At 46.3% G+C, this 27,854-nt stretch overlaps 1 protein-coding gene across 1 annotated transcript; it reads right to left on the bottom strand.

Annotated features, from left to right (window-relative positions):
* On the bottom strand, positions 1-27,536 carry SHPK (sedoheptulokinase). The gene is made up of 7 exons (XM_045526081.1): positions 27,294-27,536; positions 21,062-21,203; positions 12,685-12,868; positions 11,981-12,133; positions 10,727-10,902; positions 6,093-6,293; positions 1-1,711 (listed from the first exon to the last, which is right to left on the bottom strand). Exons 1-7 carry the CDS (start codon positions 27,459-27,461, stop codon positions 1,302-1,304), a joined length of 1,434 nt encoding a protein of 477 aa, XP_045382037.1. The 5' UTR covers positions 27,462-27,536; the 3' UTR covers positions 1-1,301.
* Positions 27,537-27,854: the final 318 nt, after the last annotated feature.

The raw sequence follows: 27,854 nt of genomic DNA, 5'->3' as shown, positions 1-27,854 counted from the left end.
TAATTTGTAAAATGACATTTATTAAAAGAAAATAATGGCTGCTTCCCAAACTCACGGTTGCCTGGGTGCCTCAGAGCCAGGCCTGCCTGAGCCTGGGGTCCTTTGGGTGTCTGGAAGCAGATGCAGCAATGGTGGCCCTTTCCTGGAAGCCATTCCACAGCCATCCCTGCCCACCCCAGGAAGACTTAAGATGCTCTGGGGCCCTCCAGCGATGCCGGCTCACACGGATGCTTCTGCTGAGCCAGGAACACACGATGGGCCAGCAAGGCCCACACCGTGAAAAAGGAGCTGGAGGCTGTGGGCAAAGGGGTGCTTTCTGATAAAACCGGCCACCCCTCTGGCAGGAGTCTGCCTGGCTGCGTGCCTTCCCAGGAAGGCTTCTCGGGGTGTGCAGAGGCAAAAACACACTGCTGCACAGACACACTCCTGGAAAAGGGTCCTGTCAGTGCCTCGTCAGATTCCTGGGAACAGTGTGTCAAATGGTGCTGGCCCTGCCATCCACCTTTCCCTGCCTGTGATGTGCCTTCAAGCCCGTTGTGTTGTGAGGACCTAGGGCTGCCCCAGTGCACCTGGGGGTAAGTACACACAGCAATCGCATCTCGGCCTGTTGGCTAAGATCAGGTGTAGCACACACAGCAAGAGGCCAGCACAGACCTCTGCATCGTCACCTGAGCCAGCTTGTATTACCGCGTGCCCCAGCTAAACTGCTGTGCCCAGGGAAGAATGAGGCTGGGAAAGGGGCCTCCAGCCACATCGTACAACCCAGCAGGGAAAGACTTTTCCAGCACTGCGTGTGACCCAAGTCTGGGCTTCATGTCTCTAAAAACAATAATCCAAAAGTTGGACATGGGGTGGTTCTTCTTTTCTTACTTGGAGTGACAGCCACCAGACTTTTTGTTGTCTGAAGTTCACATTTATTTTCTCTCTGTCTACAAGTGAACCAGAGATGACCAGGTGGCTGGGCTACAATTCGCGTGCTCTCTCTCACTCTCGCGTTCTCCCTCTCTCTCTCTCTCTCTCTCTCTCTCACACACACACACACACACACACACACACACACACACTCACTCACATTTCCAAACAGCTCCCACACGGGTCTCTTTCAGAAGGCACTGGTTTGGATCTGGCTGGTGACTCCTGGCTCCAATATCAGAGTATGTGTCTGGAAGGTAAGTCCTCGTTCATGGTGGTGTCCTGTGACAAGCATTGCTTAAAAGCTGTCCAGGAAAGGATGACCCAGAGATGGTTTTAGGAATGTTAACTGGGTAAAATTCACAGCAGTCCTTTGGCCAAAGAGCTTGCTAAGACTTCTGGTGGAGGTTTTTCTGGAGCATGATCAGAGCTGCCCCGACAGCTGCGTCCACGTCCTGCCCAAAGGCCACCGGCAAAGGGAAAGCCCTCTGCACCTCCTGCTTCAGCACCTCGTTCCTGGACAGTGCGCTCCCACTGCCCATCACCCGCTCCACGCCCCACTCCTGCAGCTGCTGAAACGGGAGCATGGAGTGCAGGTTCTGAACAATGCCTCGGCACAGGGCGCGGGTCACGTGCCCCAGGGAGAGGTCAGAGGAGGAGATTCTGGTCACTGAGGCCAGCTCGTCCGGCAGGTGCCTCTCCCCCAGCACTGTTGGGGTGATGGTTAGGCAGGTGTCTTTCTGCTGCACAGCTGCCTGGATCATGCGTGAATACACAGTGGACTCTTCAACCTCCAGGCCTGCCAGAAACAGAGAAGATCTGTGTGAGCTCACACAGCCCCTTCATGCAGGTTGAGACAGTATAGAATTCCCATGGGGCACGAACAGGTCTACTTCCTGCTTCTCCTCACACTGTGGCTGGCAGCTTCTGGGCTCAGGGACTCATACAGTCGGGCTAGCTACGCTCTCCCCCAGATCCCGGCCAGGTGTCTCACTGCAAACCCCAGCCAGACTCCAGGGAGATATCTCGTTAGGGCAGTGAGCCCTAACCCTAATCCAGGCTTTCTTCACAAAGGGACCAAATGCATACACTGATTCATAAGTATCATCACAGCTGCTAGTAGAGTCATTAGCAGCATCACAGAAATTCCAGGATCCCAGACCATTCACAATTCGGGCCACAGTTGTTCTTTTTTCTTTTCTTTTTTTTTTTTTTTTTTTTTTTTGAGATAGAGTCCTTGTTCTGTTGCCCGGGTAGAGTGCCGTGGCATCTGCCTAGCTCACAGCAACCTCGAACTCCTGGGCTCAGGTGATCCTCCTGCCTCAGCCTCCTGAGTAGCTGAGACTACAGACATGCGCCACAACACCTGGATAATTTTTCTATTTTTAGTAGAGATGGGGTCTCACTCTTGCTCAGGCTGGCCTCGAACTCCTGAGCTCAAGCAATCCTCCCACCTCGGCCTCCCAGAGTGCTAGGATTACAGGCGTGGGCCACTGTGCCCGGCCCCTAGGCTACACTTGTCATATGCACAGGGCACTTGAGGCCCAGGGAAAAGGGATGTGTTGACCATTCTACAGCTTCCTGGTGTCAGGCCAGAGTCCCAGTCAGATTTTTCCCCCCACACACTATGTTAGCTCTGCATTCTGAAAAAGAAAAAGAAAAAAGGAGGCTTTTGGGTTCAATACACTTTGACCTTAGAATCACTTTTTATCTCTAACTTGTCATTAACCTAGGGAAAGCAAACATGGACTTAATAACAGAAAGAAAGTTATAAAGATTGGAGACTTGTCACTGATGCAGCACACTGGAATCTCCTAAGAAGCTTTAAAAGCACCGTGGGCTCCATCCCTAGACTTTCCGATTTAACTGGTCTGGCCTGCAGCCTGAGGGCTGGGATTTTTAAACACTCTCCAGGTGACTGTGACCTGCAGCCAGACTGGAGAGCCACCAACCCAGACCAGTGCTTCTCAACTTGAACGTGCAAGCGAATCAAGTAGGAATCTTAGTAGAAAGCAGCTTCTGACTCAATATGCCTGGGTCGACCCTGAGATTCTACATTTGTTCAAATCTCCAGAGGAAGCCATACTGCTGGCCTGCAGACCACACTTTTTCAGGAGAAATTTCTAGAGCAGTGCTTATCAACATTCACAGGCATCAGAATCACCTGAAGAACTTTCATAAAATGTCATGCTCAGGCCCCACACCCCCAGGCCAAATAAATCACACTTCTGGGCATAGCACTAGGATGTGAATATTGCTTTAAAATTTCACAAGTATTTCCAGTGGGCAGCTGGTGCTGAGAACCACTAATGCAGAGTCACATTATCAGGACATTTAACCTATGCAAATTCAACCACACGCACTGGGGAATCAGAGAGAAATAATTGCAATATTGTAGGCAACTCGTCAAATTTGATCATCAGGACTCCTGGTTAAAGATGGCAGAATGAATATAAGTGTCTTTCCTCTCCCTCTAGAAATTCCACTAAAATATTGGTAAATTAAAATTTAAAAAAAAAGAGAAAAGTCACCAAGGACAAAAAGCACAGGAGAGGAAACCATAAATGACAGATTTTGGCACACATTTCAGAGCAGAGACAAGGAAGCTACAGCCTGGGAATCTACATGGAGGACGATGCTGATGGAAGATGCCAGTTCATCTTCCATAAGGACTGGAACCTTGCAGGCCCAAGACACTTCAGAAGGCAGAGGTGGTACCAGGGCTAGAACCAAAAGCCCATGAGCCCTCCTGAACCCAAATCGCCTGTGTAGCCCAATCGTCCCTGCTTAAGAGGATTCATGCCGAAAGAGTCTTCTCAGGCTGCATTCCCAGGCCCTGGCGCTGGCTCCAGATGCTCTGCAGACTCTGCTGGCCTCACCATGTTCCATTTGCCCCCAGAGGGGAGGTGCACAGGGCCCACATGTATGGCTCTGGGGACACAGAACCAAATGCTCTGCAGCCTTCGGTTTGATGCCTGTGGGCTGCACCAGCCAATTCCCCCCTAAAACTGATCGGAGACCAACACTTTGGCTGCCACACCTGCTCCAGTTAAAACCAGAGCAAAGACTGGTGTTTCTGAACAGCACATACAGCAGCTCCAAGAGTTTAAAGGACTACCTGTCAGGACTAGCACTGGGTTAGAAATGGTGGAGTAGGGTCTGTTGTTTTTCTCTATAAATCCTCCTGTATTGTTGGGTTTTTTTAAAACGTGTGCTTGGTGACTAGCCTAGTATGTGTGCGCAAGTATATAAATCTATAAGACTGAATTCTTGGAGGGGAACTGCTGGATCAAAAGATACACACATTATGTTCCCTCCTTAGAAGCTGCACCAATTTATACTATTAATACCACAAAACATACGACAGGGGCGATCTCTCCATATCCTAGGAAACATAGTGTGTTGGTAACTTCTAAAAGAATTAGCACCAAGCTAATAAGGAAAATGGGAAAAGGAGATAAATAAAAAAATCAATCAAATAGTAGGTGGAGAAGCTAAGGAGACACAATGACTGAAGGCAACGCAGGATCCTGGATTGGACCCTGGACTAGAAAAGGGGCATTAGTGGGAAAACTGGTGAAATCCAAATAAAGTCTATAGTTTAGTTTTGTTTTTTTTAATCATGTGCTTGTATTTTTTCAGGGAGAGCTCAAAAAATAATTTTTTTAAAGAGATGGGATCTCACTATGTTGCCCAGGCTGGACTCAAACTCCTGGGCTCAAGCAATCCTCCCACCTCAGCCTCCCAAGTAGCTGGATTACAGGTGTGAGCCACTGTGCCTGGCTCCAAAAGAGTTTTTATGGGAAGGCTAAAATATACTCAAAGTCTTCTTCCTCACTGGCAGGCACTTGGGCCGTGACCCAGACCTTGGGTCTACCCGAAAGACAGCGAACACCAACTGTAGGCCTGAGACAGACCTGGCTTCTAGCTCTGCGCCTGCATTCTTGACTCTCCGCCTCATCCTGATCTATCAGCAGGAGTAACGGAGGCAGAAACCGCTGTGAGTTTCCAAGTGTCCGTAACATGGGCTTAGAACCACAAAACACTGAAGCTGGGAAACAGAGGGGAAGGGACTTGCCAAGGCCACGTAAGGACTCGGGACAGAGCTGGGAACCCAGGCCCCTCTCCTGGGTTCCACCCACCACACTATGCTTATGTGACAAATGCTTTCATCACACTCACTGTGGGCCAGACGCTGTTCCAGGTGCCTCCCAATAGTAACTCACTTAACCCTCGCAGTGCTGTGAGGTAGGCACTAGGACGATCCCCATTTTTAGAGGAGGGAAGTGAAGTACACGGAGGGTTAAGTAACCTGCCCAAAGGTACACAGTAAATGGCGGAGCTGGGATTCAAACCCAAGCCACCCACCTTGGGAGACCCTGCTCTAAACTACGACAAAAGGGTAGAACTCCCTGTTTGCTGACCTCTGGAAGACAGTGCAAACCTAGGGCATTCTGAATAGAGCGAGAGTTTTATTTTTGTATTTTGTGTATTGATATTTCCATTTCTGGTTAATAAATGTAATGTCTTTTATCTGAGTAAATTGTATTGGATTTGCTATGATTTTTGGTAGGTTAAGTGTATTAAGTGCATTTTCGACTATGATATTTTCATCTTACAATGGGTTTATCGGGATGTAACCCCATCATAAGTCAAGAAGCATCTATCCGTATGTGCAGAGCAGAGGGAGACCTAACAAATTCTACCCAAGGAACAAAGGAAGGGAGCGGGAGGGCTTCAGAGTTTCCAGGGAGCCTTGTAAGAAAGTGAATCAGGAACTACTCACCAGGAATAAGTGCTATGAGGATTTTACAATATTGCAAAACACCAGGAGTCTTTTCACTCATTCATGTCACCTTAAATGCAAGGAACCCAGGGACTCGTGGACAGAGAGAGTAAGACTGTGGAGCAGGGAAAGCTGGGGAGACTGTTACGATACTCCATGGCCAAGGTTAGGGGGAAAGGTGCCCCCTCCAAAGAAGAGAGTAGGTGACGGCAGCTCAGAGGACGAGAGGAAAAGAGCCAGCACGCTCAGATCCCTAAGGAAGGAAGGAATGTACTGGGGCCTGGCGGGGGTCTGAGGCCTGAGTCTGGATGCTGAAATGGCATGTTAAGCCCTGAGACCCTGCCACATGGAAAGGACGAGCAGACAACTCACCAGTGCGTGGGCCACACCTTACCTAGATCTGCCATCCACTCAGCCAGCATGTGGACGAACGTGGCCAGCACGTTGCCCCCGTTGAGAGATGCTGCCACCCCCAGGTACGTCCTGTTGAAGTATGGGAAGTAGGCGACGGGAGCCGCGGGGTCTGGGGTCTGCGCCGGCTGGAACCCTGCAGGCATGGAGGCTGCCAGCTGGACCGAGGTGCTGATGTTGAGAACTGGGGTCCGAAGAAAATAGAGTTTAGGCCTGTGGGGCTAACTCGTCACAACGGGGCAGTGGGAGACAGTGGTGGTTTTAAAAATATGTCCACGTTGGTTAGTAGGGTGAGGGGTCAGGGACATGTTGGTCAAAGGATACATATTTTCAGTTAGATATGAGGAATAAATTCAAGAGATCTATTATACAGCAAGGTGATTATAGCTAAAGATGATGTGTTGTATTCTTGAAAAATGCTAAGAGTGGATGTTAAGTGTCCTAACCACAAAAACTGATAGCTGTGTAAGGTAATGCATTTGGTAACTAACTAGATTTACCCATTCCACAATGTATGCATACTTTAAAACATCATGTTGTATGTAATAAATAAGCATAATTTTATGTGTTAATTTAAAAATAAATAAATTTGAGGGAAAAATTTATTATTAAACATATTTTTAAATAAAAATATTTCTACAAATTCTTTGAGACTCCTCCTTTCAAGAGGTAGAGACTGATTGGCCTCCTCATGAGTGTGGGCTGGACTTAGTGACTCGCTTCTAATGAATAAAAGGAAGCAGGAGAGACAATATGAGACTTTGGAGACTAGGTCATAAAAGGCCCTGCGGCTTTTGTCTTAGTCGCGCTCTCTTGGAGCACTTGCTGGGGGAAGGCAGGTGCCGTCGCATAAGCAGCCCCATGGAGAGGCTCCCGTGCCGAGGGGCTGAGGCCTCTGCCAACAGCCCCACGAGTGAGCTCAGGAGCAGATCCTCCAGGTGACTGCAGCGCCGGCGTGAATCCAACCTCCTGAGAGACCTTGGGCCAGGCCATTCAGCTGCCCCAGATTCCTGACCCTCAGAAACTGCCTAAAATAATGAGTGTCTGTTGTTTTAAGTACTGGGGTAAACTGTCACACAGCAATAGATAACTAGTACAGAATAAGACCTCAGACCAAGTGTTCCATTCCCTGGGGAGGTTTCATTTATCTGTGGCAAGTACCACTTCCTTCTCATTCCCAACATATTCTTCTTAAACCCCCAGCCCACCAGCAGGGGAAATCTCCCAGTCCCAGCACAGAGGGGATTTTCTCCTCTGATTCCAGGCCAGAGCCTGTGGACAGTTCCAGCAGTCTCTTCTCCTCCATTTCTCACGAGACCTGGCCAAAAAGCATGCTTTTCGCAATTTATGTGGAAGCCAGATTGCATTCAATTTTCCACCTACTGGTCATAAGCAAAGCAAAAACAAGCCTCAGAAAGCCAATAGCCTTTACCTTCTGCCACATCCAGCCTCCTACCATCACTATAAACCAGAAGCAGCGGGCCCTCTACCTGTCCCCTCAGGTGCAGGAGTCCACAATGGGGCCGACCAGCTTTGCCCACAGATGGAACACAACTAAGCACAGGCCAGCAGCTGCAGTCTGGAACCAGGGAATGTAACCACCTCAGTGAAGAGAGGACCTAATTCTTACCTTCTTCCCATTAGACTGGCCCCTCACCATTTAGACAGCACATTTATGTCCAGGCACACAGGAGCCCTCTGTAGAGGGAACAGCCTAAATTTGAAAACCACCGGGTAGGAGGAAAGAGTCTGGCGGGCACCATCTCAGTCAATCACTACAACTGCCCCCAGGAGAAAGGTAACAATCATCACACTCATTTTGGATGATGACAAGAGCCCAGAGAGAAGACTAGGCCTGCCCAAGGTCACACCGCAGGAGGTAAGGAGCTGAAATCCCAACCTTGGGGGCTCGAATGCAAAGCCTCCATGAGTTCCCTGGTACCCCTGGTTTGAGATGGAGGGATGTAAGAGATGGTGTACTGGGAAGACTAAAAGTCACAGGATTAACTTAGCATCTTTTCCTGGGGCTCTGATTTTAGTTGAAAATTTGGGAGAAAAAAAATGTTTTTGAACCTTCTTCATCTTCAAAGAGTTTATCACATACATGAACAAACAAAATTGGCAGAATTTCACGTTTCCTTGTCAGCTGTCTGCTAATCTTGTATTTTTTCCACACCCTGACTACATTGTCAACTGAGTTGAGTTGTAACATGTCTAACTGACGGAGGGGGAAGAAATGTCATGACCAAGAGAAAACCCTGGGTAAGAAGAACAAATTCTCTGCTCCCGTTGAAAACAAGGAGGGTCTCTAAAAGTGGACTCCCTCTGCCAGGCTGCCAAGATAAAAAAGACACACAAGCTGGTACAGGGATAGCGACTATATCATCCTTCACCCACCCTGCTTGGGCAAGCAGGCCTAGATTCTACTCTAGACCAGGAATGGGCAAACCACGGCCCACAGGCCATAGCCAGCTCACCACCTACTTTTGTATGGACAAGAAACTGAGAGTGGCTTTCCCCTTTTTTAAATAATAGCTTTATTTAAAAGCTATTAAATATTAACTATTAAAAAGTTAGAGTAGAAAATTCCTAGTTAGAGGTTAGTTGGTGGTTTCTGAGTGGTGCAGTTTCTAGTTTCAATTTACTATTTATACTGGGCTTTGGCTTGTTCGTGTAGGAATTTACAGTGCTAGAGCTACCATAGTCTAAGAAACTTGTTGTTAGAATTTTTTTAAACAGTACTGATAAATACTATAAAATGCAAGTGAAAGTGAAAGAAATAAATGAAGCCAGATAAAGGCCATATATTATATAATTCTAGTCATATGAAATGCCCAGAATAGGCAAGTCCATAGTGACTGCTAAAGGGTGCAGGGTTTCTTTTTGGGGTGATAAAAATGTTCTAAATTTGGATAGTGGTGATGGCTGTACAGCTGTGAATATACTAAAAACCGGTAAATTGTACACTTTAGAAGGGTGTATTTTATAGTGATTTTATGTGATTTACAGCAACTCCAAGGCAACCAACAACCTAGAATGACCTTTGGACTTCTAATAAGTGGCTCTTCCTTAAGTCAGCAGTTTATCTGCTTCTGTCCGTATGTATTTATGTCTTTGTATGAATAAATGTATGTTATTATACGTGATATTTTTTGGATGGTATTACTAAACTAATTTATAAAATCCTTTAAAAGAGTTCTATTCAAGTTGGCTTGAGATAAATGAGCGCTCATGTAAATTATTTCTAAAACTTTCAGAAATATAGAAACTGACCCAAATGTGTTTTTTTTTTTTTCTAAATTCACATAATTTGGATAGATCTCTGGTTAGTAAAGCTAGTTTTAAATTTTTTGGTAAAATAAAAATAGGAATGTTTTCACAATTGTCAGTTTTCCCTGGGTTGCTGGCAAGACAAGTTTGTGTTATCTCTGCTAGATGTGTAATACCATAAAACCATAAATCCAACCTAAGTGCATATGTGCAATAAAAATGAATTGTTTGATGAATTTATGGGAGTTAAAAAAAAAGAAGGAAGAACCATGTTTAGCTGTTTCAGTTTCTTTGCTTCTGTGCTATTTTTGATATTTGCCTGATTTGTCAACAAAAATAAAATAAGATAATGGTGTAGGGGAGGGGGTTAATGACAGTTGAGTTCCTTTGAAGGATCTGTCTTTAAGTAGATAAGGGGAGTCCAGAGAAAGCCTCTCCCAGCTTGGCACGGTGGTTCACGCCTGTAATTCTAGCACTCTGGGAGGTCAAGGTGGGAGAACTGCTTGAGGTCAGGAGTTCAAGACCAGCCTGGGCAAGAGCAAGACCTCATTTCCACTAAAAATAGAAAAATTAGCCAGGCGTGGTAGCACATGCCTGTAGTCCCAGCTACTCAGGAGGCTGAGGCAGGAGGATCCCTTGAGCCCAGGAGTTTGAGGTTGCTGTGAGCTATGATGATGCCACTGCACTATATACAATCCCACTAGCACCTTCTCACATTTTTAAATAGTTGAAATCAAAAGGAGAAGACTATTTCATGACACATAAAAATTATATGACATTCACATTTGTCTGTGAATAATGTTTTGCTGGAACACAGCTACCCCCATTCATTTATGTAGGTATTGTCTACAGCTGCTTCTGAACTCCAACAGTAGAAGTGAGCCGTTACAACAGCGACTGCGTGGCCCACAAAGCTGAAAATATTTACCGTCTGGCCCTTTACAGAAAAAATTTGCCAACTCCTGCCCTAGACTGCTGCCTCCACCTCACTGTGATTCTGCACGTCTATTCAGATTGAACATAACTTTCATTAACAAACACACAATACCAAAAACTCTAACCTACTCATCTATTAATATGTTCTCAGTCATGGAGTTACACAGAAACCAGCCAGCTAAAGAGAGCTCTTTCCCTCACCTGGTCCCCGAAGGGGTTGCCCTGCTGGCCTGTGAACTCCCTGAACAGAGGGATTCACCCACAGGAATGAGAGAGTTTTTTCTCTTTACATTATAATGATCTCCAACAGGATGCTGAGGCTGCTAAGTTCTGTGTGCCCCTCTGGCCCCCACACAGAGCTGGTGCTTACAGGTAGCAATATAAGTCTGGGGAGAGAGAAAAAAAACTTACCTGCGTCTGTCCTTTGGGCCATGCAGGAATAGACAGAGGCCTGTAAATCACCCATGGCCACTCCCACCAGCGTCCCCTTTGGGATTTCAAGCCACACGTGGGAAGTTCTGCCTGCCACACTGCCAGGCTCAGCGATGTCCGGGAGCAGGTGGATGGGAAAGCCTGAGCCCTTCAGTCTGTAAAACAAACGTGGACACCCATATTGACCTGCACCTGGTTTCCTGTTTTTTATTGTTTCTAGGAAACTCAGCAAGGGAAAGTGCTATGGGACACACATAGAAGGAAGGAGAGAATCCAGTGTTGTCACAGACAACTTTTTTGGCTTTTTTAAAACCGTGAGCTTAGGCTTTGTAAAGAGTGCAGACTGGCTTTTGAAAGCTTAGGATTCACCTTCCAAGAAAAAAAACAACCAGCTTAAGCAGCAGTGATCAATTCCAGCCTCCTGTGTAGGAAGGGAACCACTCTGCAAAGGGAGGCAGTCGGAGTTTCCGTGCAACGTTACGATTGGTTAGCACAGTCCAAAGTCAAACCTGTCCATCTCCTGAACATCAAATGCATTCACCACTCTGGGTTAGTGGACATGGGGCTGTCAATTTTATCAAACAAGGCTGGGTCCGATGGTAGTGGGTTATCAGAATTGATTAGTATTAGTGTTACTAAAGTTGGTATACAACCCCCCACTGCTAAATTTGACTGGCTTAAAAAAATAAAATAAAATGATTTTAAAAATTTTTACAGAACATGCTAGAAAGTCCTTTACCTGAACTACCAGGTGCTTTTTGTTTTATTTCAGAGCTCAGAATTTGGGCCCTGAAGGAAGTGAACTTATAGAGGACTGGACTTCTGTACCTGAAAAGGTAAATGATCGTTTAAAAAGAACTTAAAAAGCACCCCTCAAGACTATGACCTCTAGCTCTTAATCTTATTTTAAAATATATTAAAGACTGAATGCTGTGTTTTGAAATCTACAGGCTGGGCCCAGGGTCACAGGGAACAGGGGAGCCCAGCTTAGGTCTGGGTGACTGTGGAAGAGTAGGACAGCATGGCAAGGGTATGGGGGGAACCCCCACCCCAGGGCTTCAGTTACACTGGGCCCACCCATACCCGGTGACTGGAATGGGCTGGGGGCACTGGCTGCTGACCCCTAGCCTCTAGGAATCCTCCACCATTCCCAGATGAGAAAGGCCCCACTGAAACTCGAGCTCTGGAGGTGCCCTTCAGCCTGGAGCCAGCCTGTAAGGACGTTATACTCACATCTCCGAGTTCCAGCTTTGGCTCTGAGTGTTGAAATATCCCCAGCTAGCAGCATTCTGGTCAGACATCAGGGGTCTCGGCAAGCCACACAGCATGGCAACCACATAGTCGTGGATGGTGCCAGCTGCATCGTAGGACTTCAGGAACTCTGGGCTGTTTTTCACACCAAAAACAATTCAACATGGTCTAACATGGACTGGGAAGCACGTGCTGCACCTAGCTGCGGGCAGTGGGGACTACACATGGCATAGCTAGGTGGCAGCAATAACCCCACATGCTGTGGATCAAGTACAGCTGGGTCCCCTGGGGTGAGGACCTCCCAGCTGCTCCAAGCAAAGCCAGCCCAAGTCAGCCCTAGGGGAGGGGACTCAGAGCAGGAAGCATCAAGCCTGGAACAACAGGACGTTGTCCTTCTCAGCAGCCCTGCAGGCCTGACCCTACTGTGAACTCACCACGTGACCTTTGGCAAGTCACTTGCCCTCTCTGTCTCCTTTCCCCATCTGGGTGAGAACTGGATAACCAATAGAGAGGCTTCTGCAAAAGGAAGCTGTTCTGGACCTAATAGAGGTCTTATGACTGCAGCTGGTGCCAGGCCCTGCTCACTAAGGCACAGTCCAGCAGGTGGAGTGATGCCCATGTGGCCCCCCACCCACTCTCGTTCTCCTGGAAACCCAGCACCTGATTCGAAGAACAGTTGTCCGTACCGATTTTTCAAAAGCCAGAAGATGGTTGCACAGCCGAACCCCGTGGCCACGCTGAGATGGGATTCTGGCTGGGGCAGAGAGGCCAGGAACCCACTGCTACACCGGCCATCCTGCCATGTGATCAGGTGGCTCACAGCTCTGGGCTCGAACAGGGGGGCAGCCCCTCCCTCTGTCCATTCACAGCCTGGAACAAAGCAGATTACCAAAAATGGAGAAAAGAGCAACTGACTGGGCACCAGCATGTCCTTGAGACTACGCCACTGGTGAGTTCACAGCACGGACACTCATCACCCTGTGACAACGCTTGGCTCACACATGGGTCCCGATAGCAGAGTGCCTGCGTTTAGCACTCAGCTCTACCACATAATGCGTGTGTAACCCTGGGAAAGTCATGTACTCCCTCCATTTGTCCCACTTCTATGTCTCTTTTTATTCATTTTTTAGGTTTATATTATATTTCCCACCACCCCATAAAAGATGACATTTGGCACAGTCTCAAGTCCCCTGGCTCCATCCTTCCACACATCACTGTGATGATGTTATGGAGGCTTGATTCTGGGTGATTACCAATGTATATTCTCTTTATTTGGGCCTTAGCTAATTGATTTTTAGACATCAAACTTTTCTAAGCATTCTGGCCTTCTTTACTTCCATTTATCTCTTGTGACATCTGCTGGATTTTTCTCTGCTCTTATTTAAATATTTCATCCAAAACTATTCCAAGTGTAGGTCTTTCTGTGGCAAAGTGTCTGAAGGCCTATGTGCTACTGAATACTTTTTCATGTTCTCATCCTTGAATGATAGTTTGATCAGTTATAAATTCTAGGTTTTAAGTTCCTTTTTTTCAATGCTTAAAAACACTATTTGTGGTGGATTACCACAAACTGTTTGCTACTCCTCCCATTAAGAGGTGGCATCTAAATCCTCTTTCCTTAAGGCTGGCATTGGTTACTTGCTTGACTAAGAGAATGTGGAGGAAGTGATGTCTGGGGACTCCGAAGGATGGATGATAAGAAGTGCTGAGCTCTCACCCGAGCCTCTTGGAGCACTGTCTCTGGGGGAAACCAGCCCCCAGGTCAGAAGGCCAACTACCCTGAGGCCACTGTACTGAAGAGACTAGATGGAAAGGGCACATGTAGGCATTAGTAGGCCGTTGCCAAGTAAGCCTGGACTTCCCCACCAAGGTCCCAGGCATTGAGTGAAGCCACCTTGAACCCTCCTGACTCATCTGTCCACCAGATGAATACCAACAAGCAACCTCCATCAACGCTACAGAGAATTAGTTAGCTGAGTCCTGCCCACTTCCTGATTCCCCCAAAATATAAGATATGATAAAATGGTTGTTTTAAGTCACTCAGTTTGGAGGTAGTTTGCTATGCAGCAATAGATAATCAAAATACTATTCCAGAGTGTTGCTGTTGAAAAAAGTCTAATGTCAATCTGCTCCTTATTCTTTTATATGGGATCTGATCTTTTGCTCTGTATGCTTTTCAAACGTTCTTTGTCTTTGAAATCCTTAAAAGTTCACAAAATATATCTATCTGGCTGTGGGGTTTTCCTTTTCCCTCCTTTTTGACATTTTATGGGCTCTTTTAGTCTGGGATGTTCCATCTTGTTTTGTCAATTATGAGAAATTTTTCTCCATTATTTCTTCAAATATTTCCTTCTGTCTATTTTTATTTTTCCCTTTCTGAGTCTCCTATTATTCAGATGCTAGTGCTTCTATTTGTATCCTCAATATCTCTTAGCTTTTCTTTGATATTTTCTACCTCTTTGTCCTTTCCTCCTTCCTTCTGAGAGATTTCCTCAATCTCATCTTTCATTCTCTAATTTGTTCTGAAGTTTTATCCATTCTGCTATTAATCCTATATATTATATTCTTTACTTCAGCTATTATATTTTTCATACCTAATATTTCTGTTTGGGTCTTTTTATGTTTCTTTTGTTGTGTCCTTGCTAATATCTTCCTTTAACGTCACTTAGTGTATCAAGCGAATTTTAAATTCTCAGTGTGTCCAATTGTAATAGTTCTGCTTCTGACAGAATCTCCATCAAATAACCCAGCACAATGTTTTCCTTGTGAAATAGTTGTCCTCTTCAAATGTCTTGTAATCCTGCCCTGTGGAAGCTCATTTTCCCCTGGGAATATTGGCTACTCTGTCAGGCAATGTAAGTGGGCCAGTTCCCATCAGCCCCAATGAGCTGGGGAGGATGGATGGGTCCTGGGGTGGACCCACAGGTAAATCCACAGCTAATCCATCCCCACAAAATATCTCCTCAGGGTCAGGGCTTCCCCTCTATCCCCCAAGAACAAACAATGTTATAAGGACCCTTAGATTATAGGTCACCAGCCCTGGATTAGAAGGGGACACCTCCTCTTCTCTGCCACCTTGATTTTATTCCTGAAGACACCTGAGTTCCTGTGGATATGGGGAGAGGCACCACTTGTTCTAGAGCCCTGCAAGCCAGAGGAACCAGCAATTCCCCTCCTGGTTTATCGTCCCACAGGCAAGGCTGGCTGCCTCTTGCCCCAGAACCAAACCATCAATGCACACACACATCAGCTCAAAAGAGCCCCATCACCCCAGGGTTTCTCATGGTGTTCTCTCATTTTCTTGGTGTTTTTCTCTTATGATTCCCCTAAAAATGATCTTGGGAGAAAGAGTTGGCAGTGGAGCTAGTTCAGCATCTTGGTGACAACTATATCTGGAAGTCCAGAAGTAGAATGCACTTATAACTCTGTTTCCTTGATCCTAGTGGCTCTGCCTGCCTCTGAGTCTTGACCTTATGCTTGGGCTCCTAGCAAGGGGAAGAGTTCGAGTTAGGGTTGGGGTGGGGGTGGGGTGTTGTGTGTATATGGTTGTATGTATTAAATGAGTTAACACATGTAAAGCATTTAGAATAGTACCTGGCATGCAGTGAGTGCTCAATAAATGTGAGTGATGATGATGATGAATAAAAACCTTTAGCTTCTAAACTCTGTGCATGGTTCCAAGACTTTTCCAGCAGTCTTTGAGAAAGAGAATGTACTCTCTTATATATCTTTTGTTCTCTCTTCTCCTCAAACAAGGGATGTTTCCCAGACCTCCATGCAATATAAATACAACCACTGCAGCAGAATGGGGAAAGAATGTTGACATCAAGTGCCAGTCCAGAAAAGTCAACAGCAATTGAGAACACCCTGGACCTAATAGATGTAGATGAGAATCAGGCTTCCACTACAGAATGGGGCCTGCCACAAAGCAAAGCAGGGCATACAGCATGTAAAGCTGTCTCATGGCTATGTCTGATCTCAGATCCCATATTTTGGAGCGAAGGTCACTATATTCTCCTATAAATGTGCTCATTAAGAACCAAAGAAGCAGGGCATAGTGGCATGTGCCTATAGTCCCAGCTACTTGGGTGTCTGAGGCAGAGGATTGCTTGAGCCCAAGAGTTCAAATCCAGCCTGGGCAACATAGCAAGACCCTGTTTCTAAAAAATAAACATAAAAAAACCAAAAGAGCCAAAGAAAGAGACTTACCTGCCCCTCCCCCTTTGGTTCTAGGCCATAAAACATCCATTCATTCATTCATACATGTATGACTGCGTAATATATTTACTGACTGTCCAATATCTGTGAGTCCCTGAGAATATAGCAGTGAACAAGGAAAAGTCACTGCTTTCATGAAGCTTATATGCTAGGGATGGAGACAGAATATAAATAAGCAAATATAAAATACCAGGTACTTTTAGTTGCTATGAAGAATTATACAGCAGGGTAAGGGGAGAGAGAGTGATAGGTTATTGGGGGTGGTCAGGAAAGGCCTCTCTGGGTGATATGTGGGCACAGACCTGAGTAGAATAAGGGAGCGAGCTTTAAGACTATCTGGGGTCCAGGTGCTGTGGCTCACACCTGTAATCCTAGCACTTTGGGAGGCCGAGACAGGAAGATCACTTGAGGTCAGGAGTTTAAGACCAGCCTGAGCAAGAGCAAGACCGCTTCTTTACAAAAAACCCAGAAAATTTAGCTGGGCATGGTGTCATGTGCCTATAGTCCCAGCTACTTGGGAGGCTGAGGCAGGAAAATCACTTGAGTCCAGGAGTTTGAAGCTGCAGTATGATGATACCACTGCACTCTAGCCTGGGCAACAGAGTGAGAACCTGTCTCCAAAAAATAAAAAAAATTTTTAAAAAGTATATCTGGGGACAAGTGTTACAGGTAGATGGAATAGAGGGCAAAGACTGAGGGATCTTGTCAGGCAATCTCTGGTTACCATCCCTGGCCAGTGCCCAGCAGGGAGGCATGTTACAGGTAAAGGCTTTGGGGATCATGGATCTAAAACATCTGCTTGGCACCACATTTTCACCTGGGGCTAGTGGGTGTGGTGGGGAGACAGGAATGGAGAGGCTCCTGCTCAGGGTAGTCTACCTCCAGGGCTGCGTTCCTCCCTAAACCTAAAGCTGGGATTCTTGTCCCAGCCCTAAAGCTGGATCTCTGCAGCTTTTATGCAATCCCTTTATCTGCTTCCAAAACTTTCTTGATCCCTTTTTTTTTTAATTTTTAGACTGCCATTTTTGTTATAAAACAGAGTGCTTACCATGTACCAGATTTTATTCAAAGTATTTTAAAAATATTAATTCATTTAATCTACATAATAACCTTCTAAGGTAGGTGTGATAACTATCCTCATTTTACACTTAAGAGAAATGAGGCACAGAGAAGTTTTAAAAATTTCACTAAGTTCACACAGCTAACAAGTGGTAGAATCAGGACTCAAATCTAGGCAGTCTCCTCCAGAATCTAACCTCATCAATATATTCTTTTTTTCCTTTCTTCATTTATTTTTTTTAATTGGCAAAGAATTGATATATTTTTAAGTTGTTAGTGACACATGAACACATTCCCAATATAAGATGTTCAAATATTACAGATAAAGCAAAGGCCCTTATCCACCCTCCGCCTGAGTTCTAGCCCCCTTCTTTTCTCTGTCGGCACTTGTAGGGTAACTCTCTCACGGTTTTACCCTCACACAACACATTTTGTTTTGTTTCATTGATTTGGGTTTGGGGTTTTTGGTTAGTTTTTGTTCTCAGTCTATTTTTTCAAAAAAATAGTGCTGTAGGGCTGGGTGAGGTGGCTCATGCCTGTAATCTTAGCACTCTGGGAGGCCAAGGCAAGAGGATCACTTGAGCCCAGGAGTTCAAGACCAGCCTGAACAAGAGCGAGACCCCGTCTCTACTAATAATAGAAAAATTAGCTGAGCTACAGCTTGCCTATAGTCCCAGGTCCTTGGGAGGTGGAGGTAGGAGGATCGCTTGAGCCCAGAAGTTGGAGATTATAGTGAACTATGATGACACCACTGCATTCTACCTGGGACAACAGACCGAGACTGTCTCAAAAAAAAAAAAAAAAGTGCTGTATTGTATTTTTGTTCTAGGGGTTATTTTTATCATTCAACAACTTATTCTGGAGTTCTTTCTATGTCAATACACCTGAATGAACCTTCTTCTTTTTAAGTACTACACATCATTCTCCAGCATGGACCCAACCGCATTTATGGAACCAGTCTCATACAGCTGAACGCCAAATTTTTCACTATAAACAAGGGTGCAAGGAAGGACCTTGATCATGCCTCCTCATGCACATACATGTTTGAGCCCTGAACAGATTCCAGGAGGTAGAACTGCTGAGTCGTAGCAGCTATCTTATTTTTAACAGGCCCAGCTGAATTGCCCTTCGAAACAGCTACACTAATTCACATTACCAGCAGCAATATTTAAAAGAACCAACTTTCCACTCCCTTTGCCAACTCTTGCCATTATCAAACTTTTTGCTTTCTTACACTCCAGTGGGTAGAAAATGATGTCTCATTGTTGTTTTCATCTGCACTTTCCTAATTACTAATGATAGTGAGTATCTTTTCACATATTTATTAGTCATTTGTATTTCCTCTTCTAGGAATGACCTGTTGGTATTCTTTGACCATTTTTCCATGGGGCCATTTGTCCTTTCTTAGTTATTGGTTCTGCATATGTACTGACTTGTTCTTTGTCTGCTATACACTGCCAAATATTTTCTCCCCGTCTGCTGCTCGCCTTTTAGCTTTGTTTTATGATCTTCATTTCTCTCCTGCTTTTACTGAGCCTGGAAATGGAGTCTGGAAACTGGGGTGACCACAGGCCTTTCAGAAGAGACTAATCACTCCCTCATCTCTCCTCCAGCCTGCCCGCCTGTGCCCTCACCGACACACTCAGCTCTCTGCTCAAGTTCCCGGTGCCCATCTGCGGTGACTATGTTCTGGAAGGTAGAGGCTGCCTTCTCTCGTTTCTACGTCTCCCCCAGGGCCTAGCACAGGGCCTTATATGTTATAGGAACTGAAACCAAACTGAATTAAGGCCACCATTAAAAGCAGCAAGACTGGATCCCAAATAGGGTTTCACTGAACTCCACTAAGCAGGTATCATCATCACCAAACTGTAGCTTTCCTTCTTCCCAGAAACTGAAAACAAACCCAGAAGGCATGTGGGCTGGCTCAATGAAATATTGAGCAGCTCTTTCCAATGATGTGGCTGATGGTTTGTGTGGTTGTTATAGAGCCTGGGAGACAGGCAAAAGGGAAGGCGTGTGACTAGACCACAATCATTAGACCTCTCCTGTCCTCTTCGGGAAGGGTTTTAGTATTAAAAGGACATTTATTCTCATTAATGCAAAATTAAGGAGTTTAAAAAGCTTTTACAACCTAGACTCCCTCTGAGAGGCCAACTCTAACATCCTAATCGCCTTCTGCTCCTGCTGCTGCTTGGAGCCAAGCAGCTCCTATGGCCCAGCCGGCCTGACGACAGGCCGACCAGAGGGAGGGCTGCATCGGCTTCCCAGCCCCATCCTGGGAGTGATCAAAGGATGCAGCACTAGACACCAGTCCCTCCGGGAGGCAAGTCACCACACAATGAGCCCAGGGGACTCTGAATCGCTGACTCTCCAGGCAGAAAGGGTGACTCAACGTTCAACTCCTCTTAACTACATCCCCCTACCATAGCCATCCGTCCTCTGTTTACAACATTTGCAGTAAAATGTCAATTTTACTGAAACTGGGTGATGGGTATGTGTCAGTTCATAGCACTATTCTCCCTATTTTTGTATGTCTACACAAAATTGTTTATGATTAAAAAAAAAAATTTAATGCCTACCATAACAGGGAGCTCACAACCTCCTATAGGAGCCTAATCCTTCCTTGGGCATTCTGTTGGGAAGCCCCTTCCGTCACTGAGCTACTGTGCCCTCCTATAGCTCTGGTCTCCCCAGAGGCCTTTGAAAGCTCAGTGTCTGGGCCAGGCACGGTGGCTCATGCCTGTAATCCTAGCACTCTAGAAGGCCAAGGCAGAAGGATCACTTGAGGTCAGAAATTTGAGACCAGCCTGAGCAAGAGCAAGACCCCCATTTCTACCAAAAACAGAAAAAATTAGCCAGGAGTGGTGGCATGCGCCTATAATCCCAGCTACTTGGGAGGCTGAGACAGGAGGATAGCTTGAGCCCAGGAGTTTGAGGTTGCTGTGAGCTAGGCTGATGCCACAGCACTCTAGCCCAAGTGACAGAGCGAGACTCTGTCTCAAAAAAAAAAAAAAAAACTAGAGCTGCCACTTGCCAAAATATGACCTTAAGCATATTATTCTAATTGCTCTGAAATTCAACTTCTCATCTGCACAATGGTGACTCTAGTGTAACCTATGTCATAAGGTTGTTGGGAAATTTTGATGAGATCATACAGGTAAAGTCTTTAGCCCAGCACCTGGCATGTGAAGTGGTCATTGTTATCTTAATGGCTTAGTTCTCCTCCTGGGGGCCAAACAGAATACGTCACCCACCCTCTGCACCTTCATAAGACGACTGACTAAAAAATGCTTAGCACCTGAGCCCATAAAAGGATACGCCCTGGAATTCAAAAAGTCATAAATATCTGTGATTGTGCAAACAATAAAAAGTATGCCCACATTCAAAAGAGTTCCCTCTGTGCCTTGGCATCTCCTACAGCTACAGCTAACCTCTTGTTGTCGGCACTAATGTTCTGAGACATAAATAAAGACACAGCCATGGAAAATACGCTCTGCTGAATCCTAAAGAAGAATCAGACAAAACTCACCCTTTTCCCTCTGCCTGTTCATGGATAATGTGCTGATGGTATGTGAGTGGATAGTTCACTTATTCATTACACTTACATTTGTACAAGATGGAACGTACACAGAACATAGGAGGCAGCCCCTGTTATTTCATTCCAAGGAGCGAGACCCTAGTCCCACTGCAGGATAACCAGACTCTTCATAGAAAGCCCTTTGCAGCACTTTTCTAGCTCTGTCGTGACCACTACCAGCATGAGATCATCCCCTGAGCCCAGCTTACCTTGGCCTGTTTTCCAAAACATGACTCCATGCATTTGTCCCGACACTCCGATGCCCCTGATGTTCCGGAGCTGTTGCCGAGGAAGGGCAGCAATGCACTCGTTGAGGGCCTGGATGATTCTACTCACATCCTGCTCCCGTCCCTGGAAACAGAACAAGACACATTGGCCAGGGGCAGACAAACAGGCAGAGGGTGGCGGGCAGACCTCCAGGGATTTCCTGGGACTGAGGGTTCCCCACCACCTCTGGTGGGGTGTTGGGTAGGAAAGTGGTGGGCAGGGCACACCTGCAGCTTTCACAGATGAGGTGCAACTGCAGATGAGGTGCACCAAACGGCCCAGGCTCTGCCCTCCACCATGGTCAGCCTGAGCTGAGAAAGTGCTGCTCCATGCTATAAATAGGAGAAATGAGGGAAAGGTCTTTCAAGAGGAGCAGTGGGGTTGGGGAGCACAGCAGGGAGGAGCCTGGCAGGAGAGGTGTGGTCAAGGAAGGCCTACGAGACTAAAGCCCCTTAAGATGAACCCTGGTGCTTTCATCCATCTGGCAAGCATTTTCTGGGTGCCGTGAGGGCCAGGCCCTGGACTTTGAAACCAAAACCCACAGAGGGAAGGTAGCCAAGGAGGAAGGCAGTAACACGTGGGGCACAGTGCCAATGGGGCCGGGCTGGGGACTTGAGGGGATGAGGCTGGAAGTGAGGAGAGGCTGGGGCCTAATCAATGTTCTCCCTAAAGGGAGAGCCCCTGGGGCATTCTGAATGGGAGTGTATCATCATCAGAGCTGTGTTTTCAGAAGATTAATTGGGCAATGGTATAAGCTACACAGGATGAGACTGATAGTGGGGAAAGATTTTCCACGGGTGGAAAAAGATTAAAGAAATTCAGGGCCGTTTTCCTGATTAGCCTTTTCTTCTGACTTCCTTTCTCCTTGCAAACTTCTCTCAGCACAATAACCTTGAAAGACAAAGTCATGAGAGGTAAGCAGAACTTAATCAATTATCATATTAAGGTGTTAAGAGTTAAGTGGTCCTAAGAGACAAGAATATGAAAAGGACACAGGACTTGGACAAAATTCTTAGGCAAAATCAAAGGTCTTGGGGTCAGATTGGGGGTCAAGGGTACATTTTGAGATCTTAAAATTAAAGAAATATGGCCGGGCGCGGTGGCTCACCCCTGTAATCCTAGCACTCTGGGAGGCCGAGGCAGGCGGATTGTTTGAGCTCAGGAGTTCGAGACCAGCCTGAGCAAGAACAAGACCCTGTCTCTACTAAAAATAGAAAGAAATTATATGGACAACTAAAAATATATATAGAAAAAGTAACCGGGCATGGTGGCGCGCATGCCTGTAGTCCCAGCTACTTGGGAGGCTGAGGCAGAAGGATTGCTTAAGCCCAGGAGTTTGAGGTTGCTATGAGCTAGGCTGACGCCACGGCACTCTAGCCCCGGCAACAGAGTGAGACTCTGTTTCAAAAAAAAAAAAAAATTAAAGCAATATCAAATCCAATCAAGCAGTCTACCCAAATGGGTAGGAGGTACAGACTCAACTTCAAAAGTAGGCAACAGGCTGGGCGTGGTGGCTCATGCCTGTAATCCTAGCTCTCTGGGAGGCCAAGACAGATGAAAGGTTTGAGATCAGGAGTTCAACACCAGCCTGAGCAAGAGTGAGACCCCTGTCTCCACAAAAAGAAATAGAAAAATTAGCCAGGTGCAGTGGTGCATGCCTGCAGTCCCAGCTACTTCGGAGGCTGAGACAGGAGGATCCCCTGGGGCCCAGGAGTTTGACGTTGCAGTGAGCTATGATAACGCCACTGCACTCTATCCCAGGTGACAGAGTGAGACCCTGTGCTTAAAAAAAAAAAAAAAAAGTAGGTAATAATGTTATGAGAACCTAAGAAATGTGGTCTCTGTGACTATGTTTTCCTTTAAATTATCAAGTCCCAGTTCAAGACCATAAATAGGACCCCAGGGTCCCATCCCATTCCAGTAGATGCCTGTAATCAGTAAGAAATCTCAGTAAGCTAAGACCATCACAAAATATTCACTTGTGAAAGCAACTCAGATGACATAATTGTTTTCTTGGTGAATAAGTAAATTTCAAAGTGGACTGATCAAGAATTAAATACATCCAGAGGCCGGGCGCAGTGGCTCATGCCTGTAATCCTAGCACTCTGGGAGGCCAAGGCGAGTGATGGTTTGAGCTCAGGAGTTAGAGACCAGCCTGAGCAAGAGCAAGACCCTCGTCTCTACTAAAAAAAATAGAAAGAAATTATATGGACAGCTAAAAATATATATAGAAAAGTTAGCCGGGCATGGTGGCACATGCCTGTAGTCCCAGCTACTCGGGAGGCTGAGGCAGGAGGATTGCTTGAGCCCAGGGGTTTGAGGTTGCTGTGAGCTTGGCTGACGCCATGGCACTCTAGCCCAGGCAACAGAGTGACACTCTGTCTCAAAAAAAAAAAAAAAGAAGTAAATACATCCATGTTTAAAAGAATCATACCTATGTTATTAATATGTATGTTTAAGGAATCTCAGGGTACTTACTTAGTATTTTAAGTAAATTTACATGTTTAAGACAATCTGGCCTAGGTTACCTTTGTAATTTTGATTTAAAATGTGAAATTGAGTAACTGCGCTAGATTTGTAATTATAAGCTCAAATCTCACTATACTTATACGAGGATTTGAAACATACAAGAGCATTTAAGGTTTTTACATAGGTATGCATTTAATTTATAAGAATTACTTATGTATTCTGAAAACAGTTAAATCAATTGCAGTACATAAACAAAAAAATAGATTAAATGTATAACTGCAGTTTAAAACACCTGAGATATTTAAAAGTTTAAGTAAGAACTAGGATTCTGAATTTCATAAATTGAACACTTATTTGATTTTATCCAAAGTAAACTGTTTCCGGCACACAAAAATCCCCTCAAGGCACAAACTAAACTCCATTTAACTACTAAAAGAATCCACGGAAAGTTCAGAAGAGAAGAAGGGGAAGAGAAATGTGGCTCAGCTCTTAATAAATGTTGGTTCTTTGGGGAACAAAAAAAGCCATGGTCTTGGAAAAGCATTTGAAAACTGAGTTCTCAAGCCCCTGTCTTCCCCCCAGGGAGCACAGCCTTCCCTTCCTTGGAACAAACACTTGTCCTTATCAGCCTGCTGGCCTTGGCTCCTAACAAGCATGAACAAAGGAACAGAAAGAAGGACAAAGAGGAAGGGGAGGACAGGGAAAGAAGGAGTGGGGATGGAGCACAGAGCATTTTCCTGAGAAGGCAGCCCCAGATCCTAACAAGGATTCTTTATGTGTAGGAGACACAATAGCCAAGAGGAAGTGAAAGATTACCAGGCACAGAGGAAGAAAGAAGACAGGGTGGGGGTGGCCTGGGGGAGCAAGAAGGAAGCAGGGGAGAGATACGTTTAGCCTGCACTGTCCAACACTGCAGTCACATGTGACTAGTCTGAATTGAGCTGCTGGAAATGTAAAATACACACCAGATTTCAATATATATGAAAAAAAAACAATGTACATTAGCCCATGAATACACTTTCTATTGATTATTACATGTCAAAATGATAATGGGTTACATAAACTATGCAATTAAAATTAATACCACCTGTTTCCTTTTCTCTAAATATGGCTACTAGAAAATTGAAAAGGACACAGCGGCTCACATTTGTGGTGCGCATTTCTACTGGACAGTGCTACTTTAAAGAGTCCCCCCACATGGCCTTGAGATAGTACACCAGCCCAGGACAGAGAAGCCAGGGTGGGTGAGTTGTGTAAGTGGAAACAGAGGAGGGAAACAGGCCAAGTGGGAGTAAAGGGAGGCAGTGTTCAGCAGTTAGTTCCGGTTTTAGGGTTGAGTGTGATCAGGGAGAAGTACCTGGACAATGGGCAGACCCCCAACATAACCAGAAAGGTATTGCCCCCCGTTCCTTGATCAGTCAGTCTACACCCAGATCATATCTTAGAACTTCAGGCTTGAAAAGAGTGCTTAGAAAGGCATTCAACCCTACTTCCCCACACCCCTTTTTAAAGCTGAGGAAACTGAAGCCCAGAGAGGAAAAATAAATAGCTGAGAAAAGGTCACAGAGCTTTCCTCAAAAACCTTATATTTTACATTTGCAAATACCTAAAAATCTGATCCGCCAAGCTAGACCTTGGTATACATAATACTCAGTGAAAAGTGTGAACATAAGGAAAGGACACAGCTGTCAGGTAGTTCTTACTCAGGGGTGATTTTGACCCCTGGAGGACATTTGTTAATGTGGAGACATTTTTGGTTGTGACATTTCAGGGGAAGGGGCAGGTGCTACTGGCATCTAGTAGGTAGAGGCCAGGAATGCTGCTAAACATCCTACAATGCACAGGATACCCACACACACAACAGAAACTATGTAGCCTAAAACGTCAACAGTGCCAACGTTGAGAAAGCCTGCTGTAGATGAAATCACAGCAATGCTGTTTGTTCCATAAGTGGCCCCATTTCAAGAGAAAGGCGCACTGTCTGAGCTTACTCTTTTGTAATCCCAGCTTTCCTGCCCACCCCCACAGTGTCAGACGCAACTTTGCCTCCATTTCATAGTCCATGAAGTGAAGTAATCATTCTAAAATACCCCGATGCTCCAACCAAACTAATTTTGAAAACCTCTATGAGAATGCAAAGTGCTCCTGAAATCTTTATCCTCTAAAATGCTTCTAGGCCAGACTTGGTGGCTCATGCCTATAATTCTAGCACTTTGGGAGGCCAAGACAGGAGGACTGACTGAAGCCAGGAGTTCCAGACCAGCCTAAGCAAGAGCGAGACCCTGTCTCTACAAAAAATTAGAAAACAAAATCAGCCAGGCATGGTGGCACATGCCTGTAGTCCCAGCTATTTGGGAGACCGAGGCAGGAGAATCACTTGAGCCCAGGAGTTTGAGGTTGCTGTGAGCTATGATGAGGCCACTGTATCCTAGCCTGAGCAACAGACCAAGATTGTCTCAAAAAAAAAAAAAATTCAAAACCATAAAGAAAATAAAACACTTCTGAGCAAAATGGGCTCTGAACTCTAAAGGACTGAGTCCAGATATGTGGTAAGAGCTTGTGAAAAACAAAGCTCTTGCTGGTGGAGCTTGGCTCAGAAAATCAAGGTTTGTGGCTGGCAATGGCCTTAGAGTCTACCTATTTCAACTCAGAGAACAAGCTGAGGCCCAGAAAAAAGTCAGCATTACACAGAAAGTTCCTTGATATTAATTTCTAATGTCAATTAACTGAACATAGAGCTACCTTTTTCAGGTAATTAACAGGACCCAGCTCTGAGAATTGACATCTTTTCTGACCTACCCACATCTCCCAAAAGAGCCCATTATCCTGAAATTGTCTATTTCTATCTTGTGGCTTTCACAAGCCACTAGCTGTAGTATATAAGTATCAATCTGGGCCTGGGGCTGTAGCTCACACCTTTAATCCTAGCAGTCTGGGAGGCTGAGGCAGGAGGATGGCTTGAGCCCAGGAGTTTGAGGTTGCTGTGAGCTAGGCTGACGCCACAGCCCTCTAGCCCTTGTAACAGAGCAAGACTCTGTCTCAAAAAGTATATATATATATCAATCTGACCCTTTTTAAAAACATTTTATCTGCATATCTCTCCATGTCTTTCTATCTGCTGAGCTCTTTCCTCCAGATGTCTCAGCCTTTGAGGCTGGGGAACTTTTGCTGACCAAGTGTTTGACTTTCTCAGTCTGCATTCTACTTCTGTGGAAACAGAGTGAGCTGGTTAGGCCTAATTCTGCATCAATTTCCGGAGGAAAACCCAGACTCTGCCCTGGGCAACAAACTGAATCCTGAACTTGAGGGCACAGGGCAAATGTGAGGAGCAGAGAGTGGCAAGAGTGAGAGGGAGGCCTGTAGTCATTCCATAGACGCAAGAGGGCAATTCCTCCTTGAAGGTCAGGGTACTGAGAGTGGAGAGCAGAGAGCACAGGGATCCAGCGCCAGGGGCAAGGCCTCCAGAGGAGGCCAGAGAGTGGGGAGATCGGTACCAGGAGATGGGGACGCTCCTAGGACAAGACCTAACGGATCAGGCAGAGCTGTCAAGCAGAGAGGCCCCTGGAGGAGATGGGGGCAGGCGAGGTCAGACAGGCTGGAGCAGAGACTCCTTTGCAGGAGAGGCTGTCAGGGACGCTCCTTGAGGGAGGAAAAGGGTTGTCAGGAGGCTCCTGGAGGCGGCGCGGCTCCAGGGCGCTACCTCACCTGGGGCCCGGCCGCCGAGCTCTCTGCTGCCACCTCTGCTCGCGCAGCCCGGGCAGAGCTCGCCAGGACCACGAATTCGGATGGGTCCTCAGGCGCAGCCCCTAGCAGGGCCGCCTTCACAGATGTGGTGCCCAGGTCAATGCCGAGAGTGACGGGCCGCGCAGCCATGACCTCAGTGACCCGCGCAGCACAGTCTGCAGCCCGAGGCGCCCCGGCCCGCACACTTCACCCGGGAGGGAGGTGCCGGGGTGCGGCCCCGCCTGCCAATCTTTCAGCCACACCCAACATGGCGGCTTCCAGTCTTCCCATTGGTGGAGGAAGGCAGACCCCCTACGCGCCCCTCGCGGCGGGGCCCGGCTATAGGCGGAGAGGCGGCGGAAGGCGGGACCTAGAGGGCCCCGCCCCGCAGGGCTGCCGTTCCGGCACAGACGAGCGCCGGCCGAGCCTAGCTCACCAAAAGAGCTGGGGGTTCGCCAAGGGGCGCCGGAGACTCCCAGAGCCTCGGTTTCCCTAGAAGTGGCTTAATCCTCCCTCACACCAGAGCCTCCATCCCTGCCAAGG

This window comes from Lemur catta, chromosome 15 (genome assembly GCF_020740605.2).
Source record: "Lemur catta isolate mLemCat1 chromosome 15, mLemCat1.pri, whole genome shotgun sequence".
Lineage (NCBI taxonomy): Eukaryota > Metazoa > Chordata > Mammalia > Primates > Lemuridae > Lemur > Lemur catta.
This window is presented reverse-complemented; position numbering and strand designations above follow the sequence as displayed.